Here is a 12,620-nt window from a genome sequence, read left to right as displayed (position 1 = left end):
CAGCGTATTTCTGTGCCAGTAAGTCTCATGGTTAGTACTGAGACTGGCCAAATGCCTGGCCAGCACAACACAATCATCTGAGGAGCATAGATGGACACCCACCAAGAATTCAACATTTATTTCTTATATTGTCTCAGTCGTTGCCTTACTGCTGAGTTAAAGACTGGAGGCATGCCATTTTCCCATGATATCTGAGAGCAGCCTTACTTCCTATAGTCTGCCTTCTACGAATGCCTTTAGATTTACTCTTAGCATTTTTTTGAAGAATACAAATGCAATTTTTTGTCATTCTCTATCACTTGTGTTGTCCAAATGGCAATTGCTCTTCTTCTTTTTTTCTTTTTTTTTTCCTTCAGAAGGTAACCACCGTACTGTTGTAGTCATTTTACTTTAGGTTTAAGCCTGTCCTGCTAACCCTATCCTAAATTGCATATCAGAATGGTCCAAGAACATCTATGCAAAAGAGTTCTTTACAGCTGTGTAGTTGTAAGCTTGCCTGAGGTGGTTAATAACACAGCAGTCAGCTGAGCGATATATGCATATTGTGGCCCCAGGGAAAATTTTCCTCTGTAGTAACTCCAGATGTAAAGTCATATTCTTCTGAACAAAATAAGTTGGTTACTTCAGCTCCCTGCTCCCTGTATAAAGTTCAATGCATAAATATTCTACTCTGCTCATTTTTTGAGAAACAGGGTTATTAAGCAGCCCAAATTGTACTTGAAAATAGTGCTTTCTCTAAATAATAGAGAATAAATTACAAGCAGCCTGAAGCAAGAGAGAAATATGCAAAATATTTAGTACTTGGAATACAAAGAGACTGTATTGAAACATTTTATTGATTCTGTTGTCTTAAACAAGTGTGTGCTTAATCAAGTGTTTATCAAGTATTTAATGTATTTGGACAAGTGCTTCGAAGTGTATTAACATCTCTGAATGTTTTTCAGAAAGAGATGCATTTGACACGCTATTTGACCATGCTCCAGACAAGCTCAGCGTAGTAAAGAAGGTTGGAAGGATTCTATTTTAATAAGTACAGCATGTGTCTACATGCTTGTGTGTGTTTATGTAGTGTGTGCGTATGTATATAATATAAAATAGACATCATTTGCATGCATTAAATACAATTAAACTTTCTGCTGAAAACAAAAATAGAAATTCATTACTATAATGTTTCTTTCTGATAGTATTTAGCAACATGAACTTAAATTTGGAGCGCAAAAAAAGATGAAGTTCTCAAAGTTTCCATCAAAAAGAAATTCTCACAAAGTGCATGTTGATTAAAACCCAGCTGGGTTGATCGGGTTTACTGACACCAAAAGCTATGCAGTTTACAGCTGCCAGTAGCCTGACCTGGAGGATTTGGGCTCTTGTCAGATTTGAGTGAAGTCCAATTCATCCACTTCCCTACAGTCTGCCACAAGATTTTTTTTTTTGAAGCTGTTGCATTGTAGCAGTGATTTTTTTATTCATATATATTGTGTTTGTTTTATTTCAATTTATCATTCTTTAAAAAAAAAAAATTAAAAATCTCATAATTCAGTTTTAAAATCTAAGAAAATAATTGTACTGCAGCCTCCTTGCTCTTACAAGTTCTGCTCTGAGTGGATTGCATACTCTGCGTCTGGAACAGGTGCCCCACTGAATAGACCTTCACTAAACTGTTTTCACGTTTCAGACTCTCATCACATTTGTGAACAAGCATCTCAACAAATTGAATTTGGAGGTCACTGAACTGGAGACCCAGGTAGGATTTTATAGCTTTTGTTGAAGGAGAGGGTCACTTGCACTGTGTAATGCACTATGCCCCCAGCTTTATGCAGAAATACAACTGAATTGCTATTGATCAGGCTCTGAGATGTTATTTCAGTGGGAAACCCTCCAGTTTTAGATATATTCATATGAGGAGAACCCTCACCAGTTAAGCAGAGAAATCATAAGGGCAACGGTTTTGTACTTTAATTAGCATAAAAATTAGTTAGCAGATGCTACCTCTTGGGTGCTGCTAAGTGCTGTAAGAAGAACCTGTGCCTGTTTTCATCAGGAGAGGCTCCGTCTGCTTGGTTTGAAACAGTTTCAAGATGAACAGTTGTTTCCTGCCTACCTTTACACTAGCAAGTAATCTCATGGGATTACAATGGCTCTATTCAGTAAGATGAATTCTTGAGACAGAAGCTGCTCAAGTGTATAGGCAGCTGTACAGTTGAGCTGCAGGCTTGATTGCGCTACAGAAATAATGTGGTCCATGGTCTTCTTTTCCTGTTCTCAGATGCTAAATTGGCTAGAAAGAAGCTAAAAGAAAAGCTTTTATTCTGTGGTATTAAAAAATCCTTATATGAACAACTGCAGCAGGAGGTCAGACAGGAAGGAGGCTACCCACACTAGAAAAAAACTGGTGTCTTCACAACAGGCTTTATTTAATGTCTTGATACGTGCTATTAAGAATCTCTGGTTTATTTGAATAACTTTCACTCTGATAGAGGTTTTTTAAAGGTAAAATTGAGCTTTAGATGGAAAGGGCTTTCAGAAAAGTGTTACTGTGCGTGCATATTGCATTGTTTAATTTTGGGGAAAAAAATGTGTTATTCAAACATGCCTGGAAACACCTTAAGCATCTATCCAAAATAGTACTCTCTAAGGTGAGAGATTCTATTTCTATCAGTTGAAACAAAATAAGCTACCTCAGGAAGATAGAATGATAGAATCAATTACATTGGAAAGGGCCCTTAGGATCAAAAAATGCCACCACTAAACCATGTCCCTTAGCATCACATCCTGATAAGAACCTCCAGGGAAGCTGATTCCTCCACTTCCCTGAGCAGCCTGTTCCAACACCTGGCCATCCTTTCTGTGTAAAAGTTCTTCCTTTTGTCCAATTGAAATCCCTCCAAAACATGTTGGGGCCATTTCCTTGTGACTTATCGCTTGTCATCTGAGAAAAGAGACTGACACCCACCTCGCTTCCAAACTCCCTTCAGGTAATAGTTTGCTTCTGGTATCTCAGAGTTTGATTATGGTAGACTTAATGCCACAGGGTTACGAGTGAGATGCCTTGAACAAAGTCTCATGAATGTTACTAATTTTTAGATAGAGATGAGTGTGTAACATGGAAGTTTTAATTCTTTGTTCCTTTATTTTCTTCAACATACTGAACTTCAGTGCAGTCATCAGTGCACCTTCGTTCTGCTTTTCTCTGCTCAGAGAACGTGTGCTAATTTGTAGCTTGAAAGGTGGTTGTTCTGATTTCCTGCAACTAGCAGAATAGAAAACAAAGACACAGGTCAAAGTTGCTGACCATTGCTTTCTACAGAAACTTTATTCTGTGTGTGTATTCAGAAAAAATACTGAGAAGTGTCTTTTTTACAGTTTGCAGATGGTGTGTACTTAGTGCTGCTAATGGGTCTCCTAGAAGGCTATTTTGTTCCTCTCCACAGCTTTTTCTTGACTCCGGATAGTTTTGAACAAAAGGTAATGAGATTTCATTTTTCTCTTACAAACAAAACAAAAACCATCTAAGCAAACATACCTATTGTTTTAGGGATGATACTGACTTTTCTGTATAGGTTCAATGTTGATAGCTGAAAACCAAAGAGAACAGGGCTGAACTGGTAACCATTTCCAAGCATTTTTCAAAATCTCAGTGTTGATACTTATTCAGAATAAAAGGGAAAATTATATTACTGATAGGGTGTCTAGCAAATATTAACTGATTTTGGCAACCATTGTGTGATGCTGTCATTGAGCCAGCTGTAGTGTGCCTTAAAATTATACACAAATTGAGGACAGGACTGATTTTTTTTGAGCCCAACATCAAAGAATTTGACATTTCAAAAGTTTCATATTTTTTGAAAGCCTGAAGACATGTATGTACTATGTATCATTTTAAGACTAACCATTACCCTGATGTCTGTTGCTTTGTAAGCAATTCAGCTATCTAAGATGCACACTACATAAGCCATCATGTTCCAGTTTGTAAACTTGGAGGACTGTTTTTTGTATGTGTAATGTTAGTTCACATGCTACTTTTCAGTTACTTTTATATTTCTGAAACACTTTCACCACCCAGAAAAAAAACAAAACAAAAACAAAATAAAGGATTGTCCAAATTGATATATGCATGTTTGATTTTTTTTTTTCCTTCCCAGCATATAGATTTGCAGCTTTAAATGCATCTTGATTTGACCTTTTTTAGTATACTGTGTATAGATCATAATAACAACTGCCTGTATCATATTACCAGGTCCTCAATGTGTCCTTTGCATTTGAGCTAATGCAAGATGGTGGATTGGAAAAACCAAAGCCTAGACCAGAAGGTATCTATGTTACTTTTTTTGCACCTCTTTAAAAAAATTGTGTTAGATCCAGATCTCATAGGGTTTTGTTACAGCTAAATAAAGGCTAAAATGTGAATGAGGTAGAGAAAGTTGAGGCACATTTTGAAGTGCTCAGGTGACTGAAGGTGAAGGTTTTGTTGCTGACCTCAGCAGGACCACGATTCCACTCCTCTTCACTTATATAAATACAAGATTTAAATCCAGCTTTTCAGGCTGTATATAAGACCCTTGATTCCCTGTAGTGTGAGGCACTCATATGATTTCTGTTGTTCTTGCCATGGGCTTGCTGGATATGCAGCCCTTCCCAATGGTGGTAGCTGGGTGCTGCAGGTTACCTACCACAATAATTAATGTATTTGTCCTACCGTAATACTGGATCATTATTTCCTCAGGAATGATAGAAACTGATGCTTCGACTTCTTATATTCAGGACACTGGAGATTCTGACACAGTTAATCAATTTCTGCTCTGTTCTGCTCTTTTTTCATCCCTCCTGACCTCCAAATTGTGACATCAGCAGGCATGTGCACAGAATTATGTCTGAGGACTGAGCTTATGCCACCTATGCATTAAATCTGCATCTACCCAGCCTACTTCATCACTTCTCTTGATTGCTTCACAATCATACTTAACTGCAGCAGTGGTGACTGTGTCACAAACTTCTGTGATTGAAACAGTCAAAAAGAGAAGAGGAAAACAGCGAAATCTAGAGATCCAAGTAAAACAGAGAATATCTGTGATCCCTTGTTCCTGTGGAGGTTTAAAATTCTTATGGCATTTAACTGTGGGGGTATTTATTGCTCCAGGGGACAGCTAATTTTTCCAGTATAAATCAAGCCATAAGGATATTTCAGCATATATAAGACATTTCTTGTGCAATTATTGAAATGCTTAATACGAAACTTCCTGCCCAATGTGAATGGAAAAGCACTTCTGTTTTATGTGTTGTTACACTGGGCATAATGCCCATACTTAAAATTTCCAGTGAGCAAAAGAGCATTGAAAAGAATTTTACCCCAAATGCATAGACTAAATACTCTTTAAATTCCTACACTGTTTCTTTGAGGTTCTTGGGGGGGAAAAAAATGCTGAAAAGTGCTTCAGAATATGAAAAACATATTTAGTGGAAAAAAGAATGTGGCTGAATAAATGAGTATGAAAACCAATGATTTTTATGGGGTCAACAGTTTATTTGGCTTGTTTGCAATATAATTGGAAGAGTATTAAAAAGCTTTCCATGACCTTTTACTTTAAAAATGGCCAGAACATTAATTTACTGAGTCTATAACAAATTCATTTGCAGTTTGAGCTTTTCAGACTACTTCTTGAAACGTGTAAATCAAAGCCAAGCTGAAATTCTGCTTTTTGAAAATTGTAACCAGTAAAACGTTATACACGTCAAACACAATTAGCAATGGAAATAAATCTTTCTTTCTCATGGAGCACTTTGCTTTTTGCTGTGGGCCTTTCTCTGGAATTCTGTTCTGGTGATGGAATCATCTGGTAATTTTTTCAAAGGCTTGTGAAGAGATACAGAATGTATCTCTTCATTCATTTGAAGTTCTATGTTAGGAAATGAGAGCGTTATGCAGCTCATTTCTGGCATGAAAGAAGAAACTTTCTGAACTATGTGCAAACAGTACTACAAAGTATAATGTGATGTTGTGGGACAAAATGCCTTTCCTGTAGATTTTGGCATTTTTTCTTCATTCTGTAGCAAGCATTTTTTTATCTGATTTACTAAGAATCACAAAACTTTTTGGCCATGATTTCATGACCGTGCATAATCTCATCAAGAAACGTAGGTTTGTCTGTTTTCAATCTTTATCCATGGATGTCATTTTGCCATATGGCTAATACGTAGGCTGCTCTAAAAGTAATGCCTCCTATTTATTTCCATGGAAGGTACAACAGTTACAGAAAGCACAATAACACTATTGGACAGAGAAAATTCTCAGCTTCAGTACACTGTTTTTCAACATAGTCACCACCATTAATTACCTGTGCATTTTTACCAGCAACGAATAACAGCCTGCATGCTGCGCTTGTAAAAGTCTGCACCAGTGGAGATGACCTTCTGTTGCCGCTGCTGAAATGCACCACCCACCACCTCTGTGTGCTCACTTCTGCTCTTTGGTCTCCATACACATTCAGCAAGTGTTGTTTGAATGTCAGTGAGTGAAGTTTTTTCCCCTTCAGTGTCAGGCACCATTTTGTCAGAGTGCCCCTCTGCTGCCATCCGTCACATGGCAACAGCATGTAACAGAAAGGAAAGATTCAACCTCTACTGCTGTCCCAACAACATCTGCCTCTGACATTGTGGGTCAATGTAATGACATTACTTTCAGAGCAGCCCTGGTGTCTTTAGCCTTTCACAGCATGGTTTGGAACAGCATACATGGCTTTGATTGAATTCATTCTTCCAAGTATAACCCCTTCACTGTCTGCGAGAAACATCAGCAAAGGTGGATATAATGGCAAAACTGGTAAAGTCATCTGGTGATTACATACACAGTTTAATGGGTTTCCTTGGAAGCTTTGAAAATAGTGAGAGTATGCACACCAGCAGCTTTACACCTTCATGGCTAGCTCTAAGGACCAAAGCTAGGAGACTGAGTTCCTGTACAGTTGTCAAAAAGAAAGGAGCCTTTCTGGTGGGTAATTCCTAAGACCCTATTTGAGATTAAATATCCCTTGAAGCATGAATATAGCCTGCTGCAATGGTACATGTCAGTTTGTTTTATAGATTTCTTGTGAAATAATATTGACTTTCTCAACAACTTCCCTTGGAAACAGCAGGTATTCATTAACTTTTTGTTCTGCATGAATCCTTTACTTTAGATGTTGAGTGTCCAAGGACTGATTCAGCCATGTACATCAGCTTAACTAAAGCATTTTCTAAAATGTCTTCAAGGGGCACTTACACATCTAGTTTCTGTAGATCCTGTAGAAATTTTAGCCTTGCCTCTAATTATCTTGACAAAATTAGGCCTAGTAATGGAAATTACAGCCCAGTGTCCTGTAATCCTTATGTATGAGAAAAAATTTACTGCTTGATAATTTTTTTGAGATTATTTTGGCCACAACTAACTGAAGATTTAGTCCTGTCAGTATATATGAAGCTAGGTACAGTTTTTATCTTATAGGCCTTGAAAATTTGGTTGCATTTCTACATTAGTGACTTTAAGGTATTTGTAACCTTAACTAAACGTGGTTGAAAAAATGATTTTTGATTTTTGAATTTAAAAATTGCTTTATTTATATTTCTATTCTTTTTTTACTGTCTTTATGATTCTTATGTTTACAGATATGGATCTGAGCAGAAAAAGGAAATAGAAGAATAAGCACTTTTTTCTGAAAATGTTTTGGATGTACCAGGTTGCTAATAATTTTTTCCCTGTCTTTTTTTCTAGATATTGTAAATTGTGACTTGAAATCTACACTGAGAGTACTATATAACTTGTTTACCAAATACAGGAATGTGGAGTGAAGAATTCATTTGGAACATAAAGAAGTTTTAACAAAGAAAATGTCATAACTCGCATATTTTTCACCAATATTCCTCTGCATCGTTATCCTAGAAGGAACTAAACCATTTATCTGAAGAATCTTTAATTGACTACTCTTGCACAACTTTTTCCACAGTGGGTTTAAAGCTAAGACTACGTAAAACTAATACAAATTATGGAAAAAATTTGGAGGAAGGTATTTGGATATCTTCTGGGAGAATCTATGTTTCAGTAATAACTCCATCTCTACAGTTTTGTAGTAGGTGGAGCAGCAATGGAAAAAAAAAAAAAAGATTTATTAACTTTAATTCAGATCAGCTGTCGAAGCCAAATATAGGAAGTTTCTATACTAAGCATCTACTTCAGTGTTTATGAAACATGTCTTTTCCAATCTGGGGGGAGGAAGAATACTTTTCGGTTCATGATAAAATGATTGCGTTGAAATTCTAAAAAATGTGCATATGGAGAAACAGTAAAATACTCTTCTTCACATGAAAGCTGAAAAGAATAGACTTTCTCAAGTACTAAATAATTTGTATTTTCAGTGCAGTTAGGCTTGAATTCTATGGGTACAAACTGAAGTGGCTACTTTTTCCTTCAGTCTTATTAAAATGTGATGCTCTTCTATAAATATATAGTACTGAGCATTCCTCCTAAGTACGCTTTGCAGCTTGTTCACTTAGTTTTGTTCATGAAGGAGATCTTTTTTTATTGTTGTTTTTTTCCCCAAGTGCACATTTTCAGGAAAGCACAAACCTGTATATGATACAGTTTCCCTGTAGTATTTGTTTTATTAGCATAGAAATGCTAGAAAGTTGGCTTATTTTTCTTTTTTCAACTCTTAATAGTTGGAACATGGAATTGTCACATCATAAGTTTAGATTTATTATTAAATAGATTTTAGAATCTATCCCTTTGGTTGATGTTATGGTGAATGGATTTTGTTGCCTAATGTCCAGCATAAAGAATAATATTTATTTTCCAGAAACATTCCTCTACCCTTTCAGATATAAAAACGCTGCTTTTATGGAGGTTGCTCTGAAAGTAATGTCTCCTATTTATTTCCATGAAAACTACAACCAGTACAAAGAGCACAATAACGGAATCACAGAATCTCAGTGTTGGAAGGGATCTTGAGAGATCATCAAGTCTAACCTTGCTGCTAAAGCAGGTACCCTACAATAGGTTGCACAGGTAGGCATCCATGACACTATTTGATAGAGAAAATTCTCAGCTACCAAACTCTACTTTTCATCATAGTCACCACAATTAACTGTGCATTTTTACCTGCAATGAACAAGAGCCTTCATGCTGTGCTTGTGAAAATCTGCACCAGTGGAGCTGACCCACTGTATCACAGCGTCATGGTGTCATTGCTAAGAAAATGTTGCTCATGCAATCCATCTTTCATCGGCTTGAACAGGTGGAAGTCAGAAGGCACCAAATCCAGGCTGTATGGTCGCTGTGGTAGGACTGTCCAGCCAATATTGGCAATGTATTCCACAGTCTTCAGACTGATACGGTGTCCAGAGTTGTCATGTTGCAAGAGAAAGGTTGCCAACTTCTCTGGCCTAGCTCTGGATGTTCGAGCCTTCAGCTTAGTCAGTGTTGTGATGTGGCTGTCAGAGCTGACTGTTTGTTCGAGTTCCAAGAAATCAGGAAGGCTCACCCCTTTCCTATCCCAGAAGACGCTGCACATCACTTGACCCGTGTGAACTTTTTCATGGATGGGGAATTCACATGTTGCTACTTCATGGAGTGCTGTTTTGACTCTGGCTTATAGTGGTGACACCAAATCTTGTCACTGATAACGATATGATCCAAGAAACTAATCACCTTCAGCCTCATATTGGTTCACTAGATCCAGACAATATTGTAAGCAGTGTTCTTTCTGTTCCTCTGTGAGCATTTATAGGGTCTAGCTGGCACACGCTTGGTGATACTCTAATGTTGCCATCATCATTTTCAATGTGTTGAAGCCAGCATTCATCTCCGTACACAGTTTTGTGGTCATAATCTGCCAACTCTCGTGGATGAGGTGATTGGGACACAAGCACAGTGAGTGACATTTGGTGCTGGCTTTTTCCACATGGAAGAATTCAGTTCCCCCCCACTGCTTCATCCATGCTTCCGTGTCAGATGCCATTTTGTCAGACTGCCCCTGTGCTGCTATCCGTCTCACACACGAAAATGTAATGGCATATTGGTGGGAACCTCTACTTCAACCTCTACTGCCATCCCACCATCATCTGCCTCTGATGTTGTGGGCCAACATAATAAACTAGGAGGCATTACTTTTGGAACAACCTTTGTAGATCAAAACTACTCACATCTGCAAATACTGCTGCAGCGTAAGGTCGGTTGGTCATTTTTTGTGTCTATAAAGAATACTTTTGTTGTTGGTTTTGTTTTTTTTTAAATCATGACCAACGATAAGCTGTTATCTGTTTGGTTTCAGTTTATCAAAGACTGAAAAGAGAAATGAGAATTAATTCTTTCCTTAGACTGCTATCAAGCATCAGTTATGTTTCTATGAAGAAGCTCTAGAGGCTGCCTGACACTAGTATAAATTATCAAAACTGCTGAGAAGTAAACTAATCATATATTAGACGTCTTCATGTCAGTTTTAGATACCTTCTTAAGTGAAGTGTTCCAGTGCACCACAGTTTCTTGGGATACTGGCTTACACACTAAGGAAAAAAAAAGTCCTGAGGCAAAAAGTATTGGAAATTTGTGTATTGTAGAAAGGAAACTTTTGCAAGTCATCCATTTATGGCAGAACTGCTGTAGGTGAAAGGCAGGCGATCTATCAGCTCTTGAGGTTGTTTATCTGAAGAAATGCAGTACTGTCAGCTACAGTTATTAACACCTGAATGTTGATTTCTGTACAAAGCATAATATTTTTTTCAATTTTCAGGGGGGGGGGGGTTCGGTTTGTTTTTTTTTTTAATTAGTGCTTTCCTGTGCAACATCAACTTAAAAGGAAGACAACAATTATGTTCTGCCTTTGGTGAACAATTGGTAACAGTCAATAACAATATTGACTGTGCCGGAGGGCCACAGAAATTATTCTGTGAATAAATAAATCTCCATAAGTATCAGCTTTTGCAAAGGAGAGTCAGTATTTGGTTCAAAGGATAATACCTGGATATTCTCTGAACTCAGAAATTGCATTCTAAAAGTATTCATCAAAATATTTGGTTACCTCTATGTTTTTTAACTGAGTTTCTGAAGTTAGAGTTACATAACGTAACAATTATTTACATTTTGCATAGGTAAATAACTGGACATTTTTACTCCTGTGAAAATGAACATTTTCATGATGTCTTTAATAGTTCTGATCTTTCTGAGAAGCTAAACAGTAGGAATTACCCGACCACTTTTTTTGGAGGAAAATGAGGTGGGGTTTCTCATTTGTAAACAAGCAGCAATTTCAACATAGCTTACTATTTAACATGTAAGAAGTTAGCAATGTGCAGAGCTAGATTATAGTAATTGTAATAGTTCATTAACAAATGCATGATGTTTTTTCTGCAGATCCTGTTCGGTTGAAACACTTTCACATCTCAGCAGTGCCAAAACATTTTGATTGTCCTTGTTTTCAGGAGTGCACTTTCTGTAAAAAGGAGATTTATATATGTAGAGGAAAAAGGTTAGGAACAATGAAACTGTTATTTCTTAAACTTGAAAATACGTATTCCTGTGCTGTACTGATATAACTTTATTGGAGATTTTGAAGTCTATTCTACCTGTATTTTCAGTCTTTAAAATAATAATAACAGTAACATAAAACTGAGATAGAATTGTGAAATGCCCATACTGAAATGATGTTATGCGGAACCACAGAAACATTTAACAAAGTCCAACCTCTGCGCAAATTCCCTTTTTTATGTACGTTTAAATTGCTGTTTGACCAGGAGAGTCCTACGTAAATACAAACCCATGTGATGATTTTAACACGTTCACGCAAATAGTGTATGCTGCCAGGTAGGAGTGGTCACTGCTTATATATGACAATGTAGATTTAAATAGCTATCAGATAAATATGAAATCTAATATACAGATTATATCTAATATTTATTGCTTCGATACAGAATATTATAGAAATATAGAGTACTACTGTAGACAGTTGGCTCTTCAACAGTTAGTGTAGGCCAGCGCCTTCCTGCGGGGAAGTAAAATGTTAAGGTAGTTGGGCCATATTCTGCTGTCATTTATCATGCTTCTATTCTCAGTACACAGCACTGTATGTCAGCGTGCAAATGGATACAAAATTTCCCTCAGTTTACATTAGGATAGAATTTGTTTACATTTTAGGTCAGTCCTGGTTTTATTTACGGTTAGTTTAAAATCTGTTTAAATAGATCCAGATCAATAGATTTAGCCAGTGTAGGATACCAGCGGTCGCCAGGAGAGGCCCGTTTCACAGAGGGAGCCTCTCATCTTGAGGATGCTGTCTCATACTTTGGCTGTGTTTCTAAACCCAGGCCACTGCCTTAAGATCTCATGATGGTTTCTGAGCATCATCCTCCAGACCGCTGTGTTTGCGTGTTGTGCTCTATCACATGAAGGCCCACAAGTAGCTGAGCCCACTGAAAACCAGCAGATGCTAGCCTGTCTTGAGGGGAAAAAAAGGCAGTAAACATTTCTGATGCTGGGACGTCATGAAACTGCCGAAGGAACTTGAAATTCATCTATTTGCCACTGCAGCACCATGGTAGCCAAGTTTGTTTTGTGGTTGGAGGTGGGCATGCCTTCCCTATCAGTGGATTCTGCCAAC

The 12,620-nt window shown here is 37.4% G+C and overlaps 1 protein-coding gene across 1 annotated transcript in view; it reads left to right on the top strand.

Annotated features, from left to right (window-relative positions):
* PARVA (parvin alpha) overlaps positions 1–7,821 on the top strand; it is a gene marked incomplete at both ends in the record, with an annotated part of 58,500 nt that extends 50,679 nt beyond the window's left edge. The window contains 5 exons of the mRNA XM_079537035.1: positions 945–1,006; positions 1,676–1,744; positions 3,364–3,465; positions 4,238–4,310; positions 7,745–7,821. Coding sequence (XP_079393161.1) covers positions 945–1,006; positions 1,676–1,744; positions 3,364–3,465; positions 4,238–4,310; positions 7,745–7,821 — 383 coding nt within the window. The remainder of the gene's footprint in view (positions 1–944; positions 1,007–1,675; positions 1,745–3,363; positions 3,466–4,237; positions 4,311–7,744) is intronic.
* Between the last annotated feature and the right edge of the window lie 4,799 nt (positions 7,822–12,620).

This window comes from Tetrao urogallus (genome assembly GCF_951394365.1).
Source record: "Tetrao urogallus genome assembly, chromosome: 6".
In the NCBI taxonomy this organism is placed as follows: Eukaryota; Metazoa; Chordata; class Aves; order Galliformes; family Phasianidae; genus Tetrao; species Tetrao urogallus.
The sequence above is the reverse complement of the archived record's forward strand: the minus strand, read 5'-3'. Positions and strand labels throughout refer to the sequence as shown.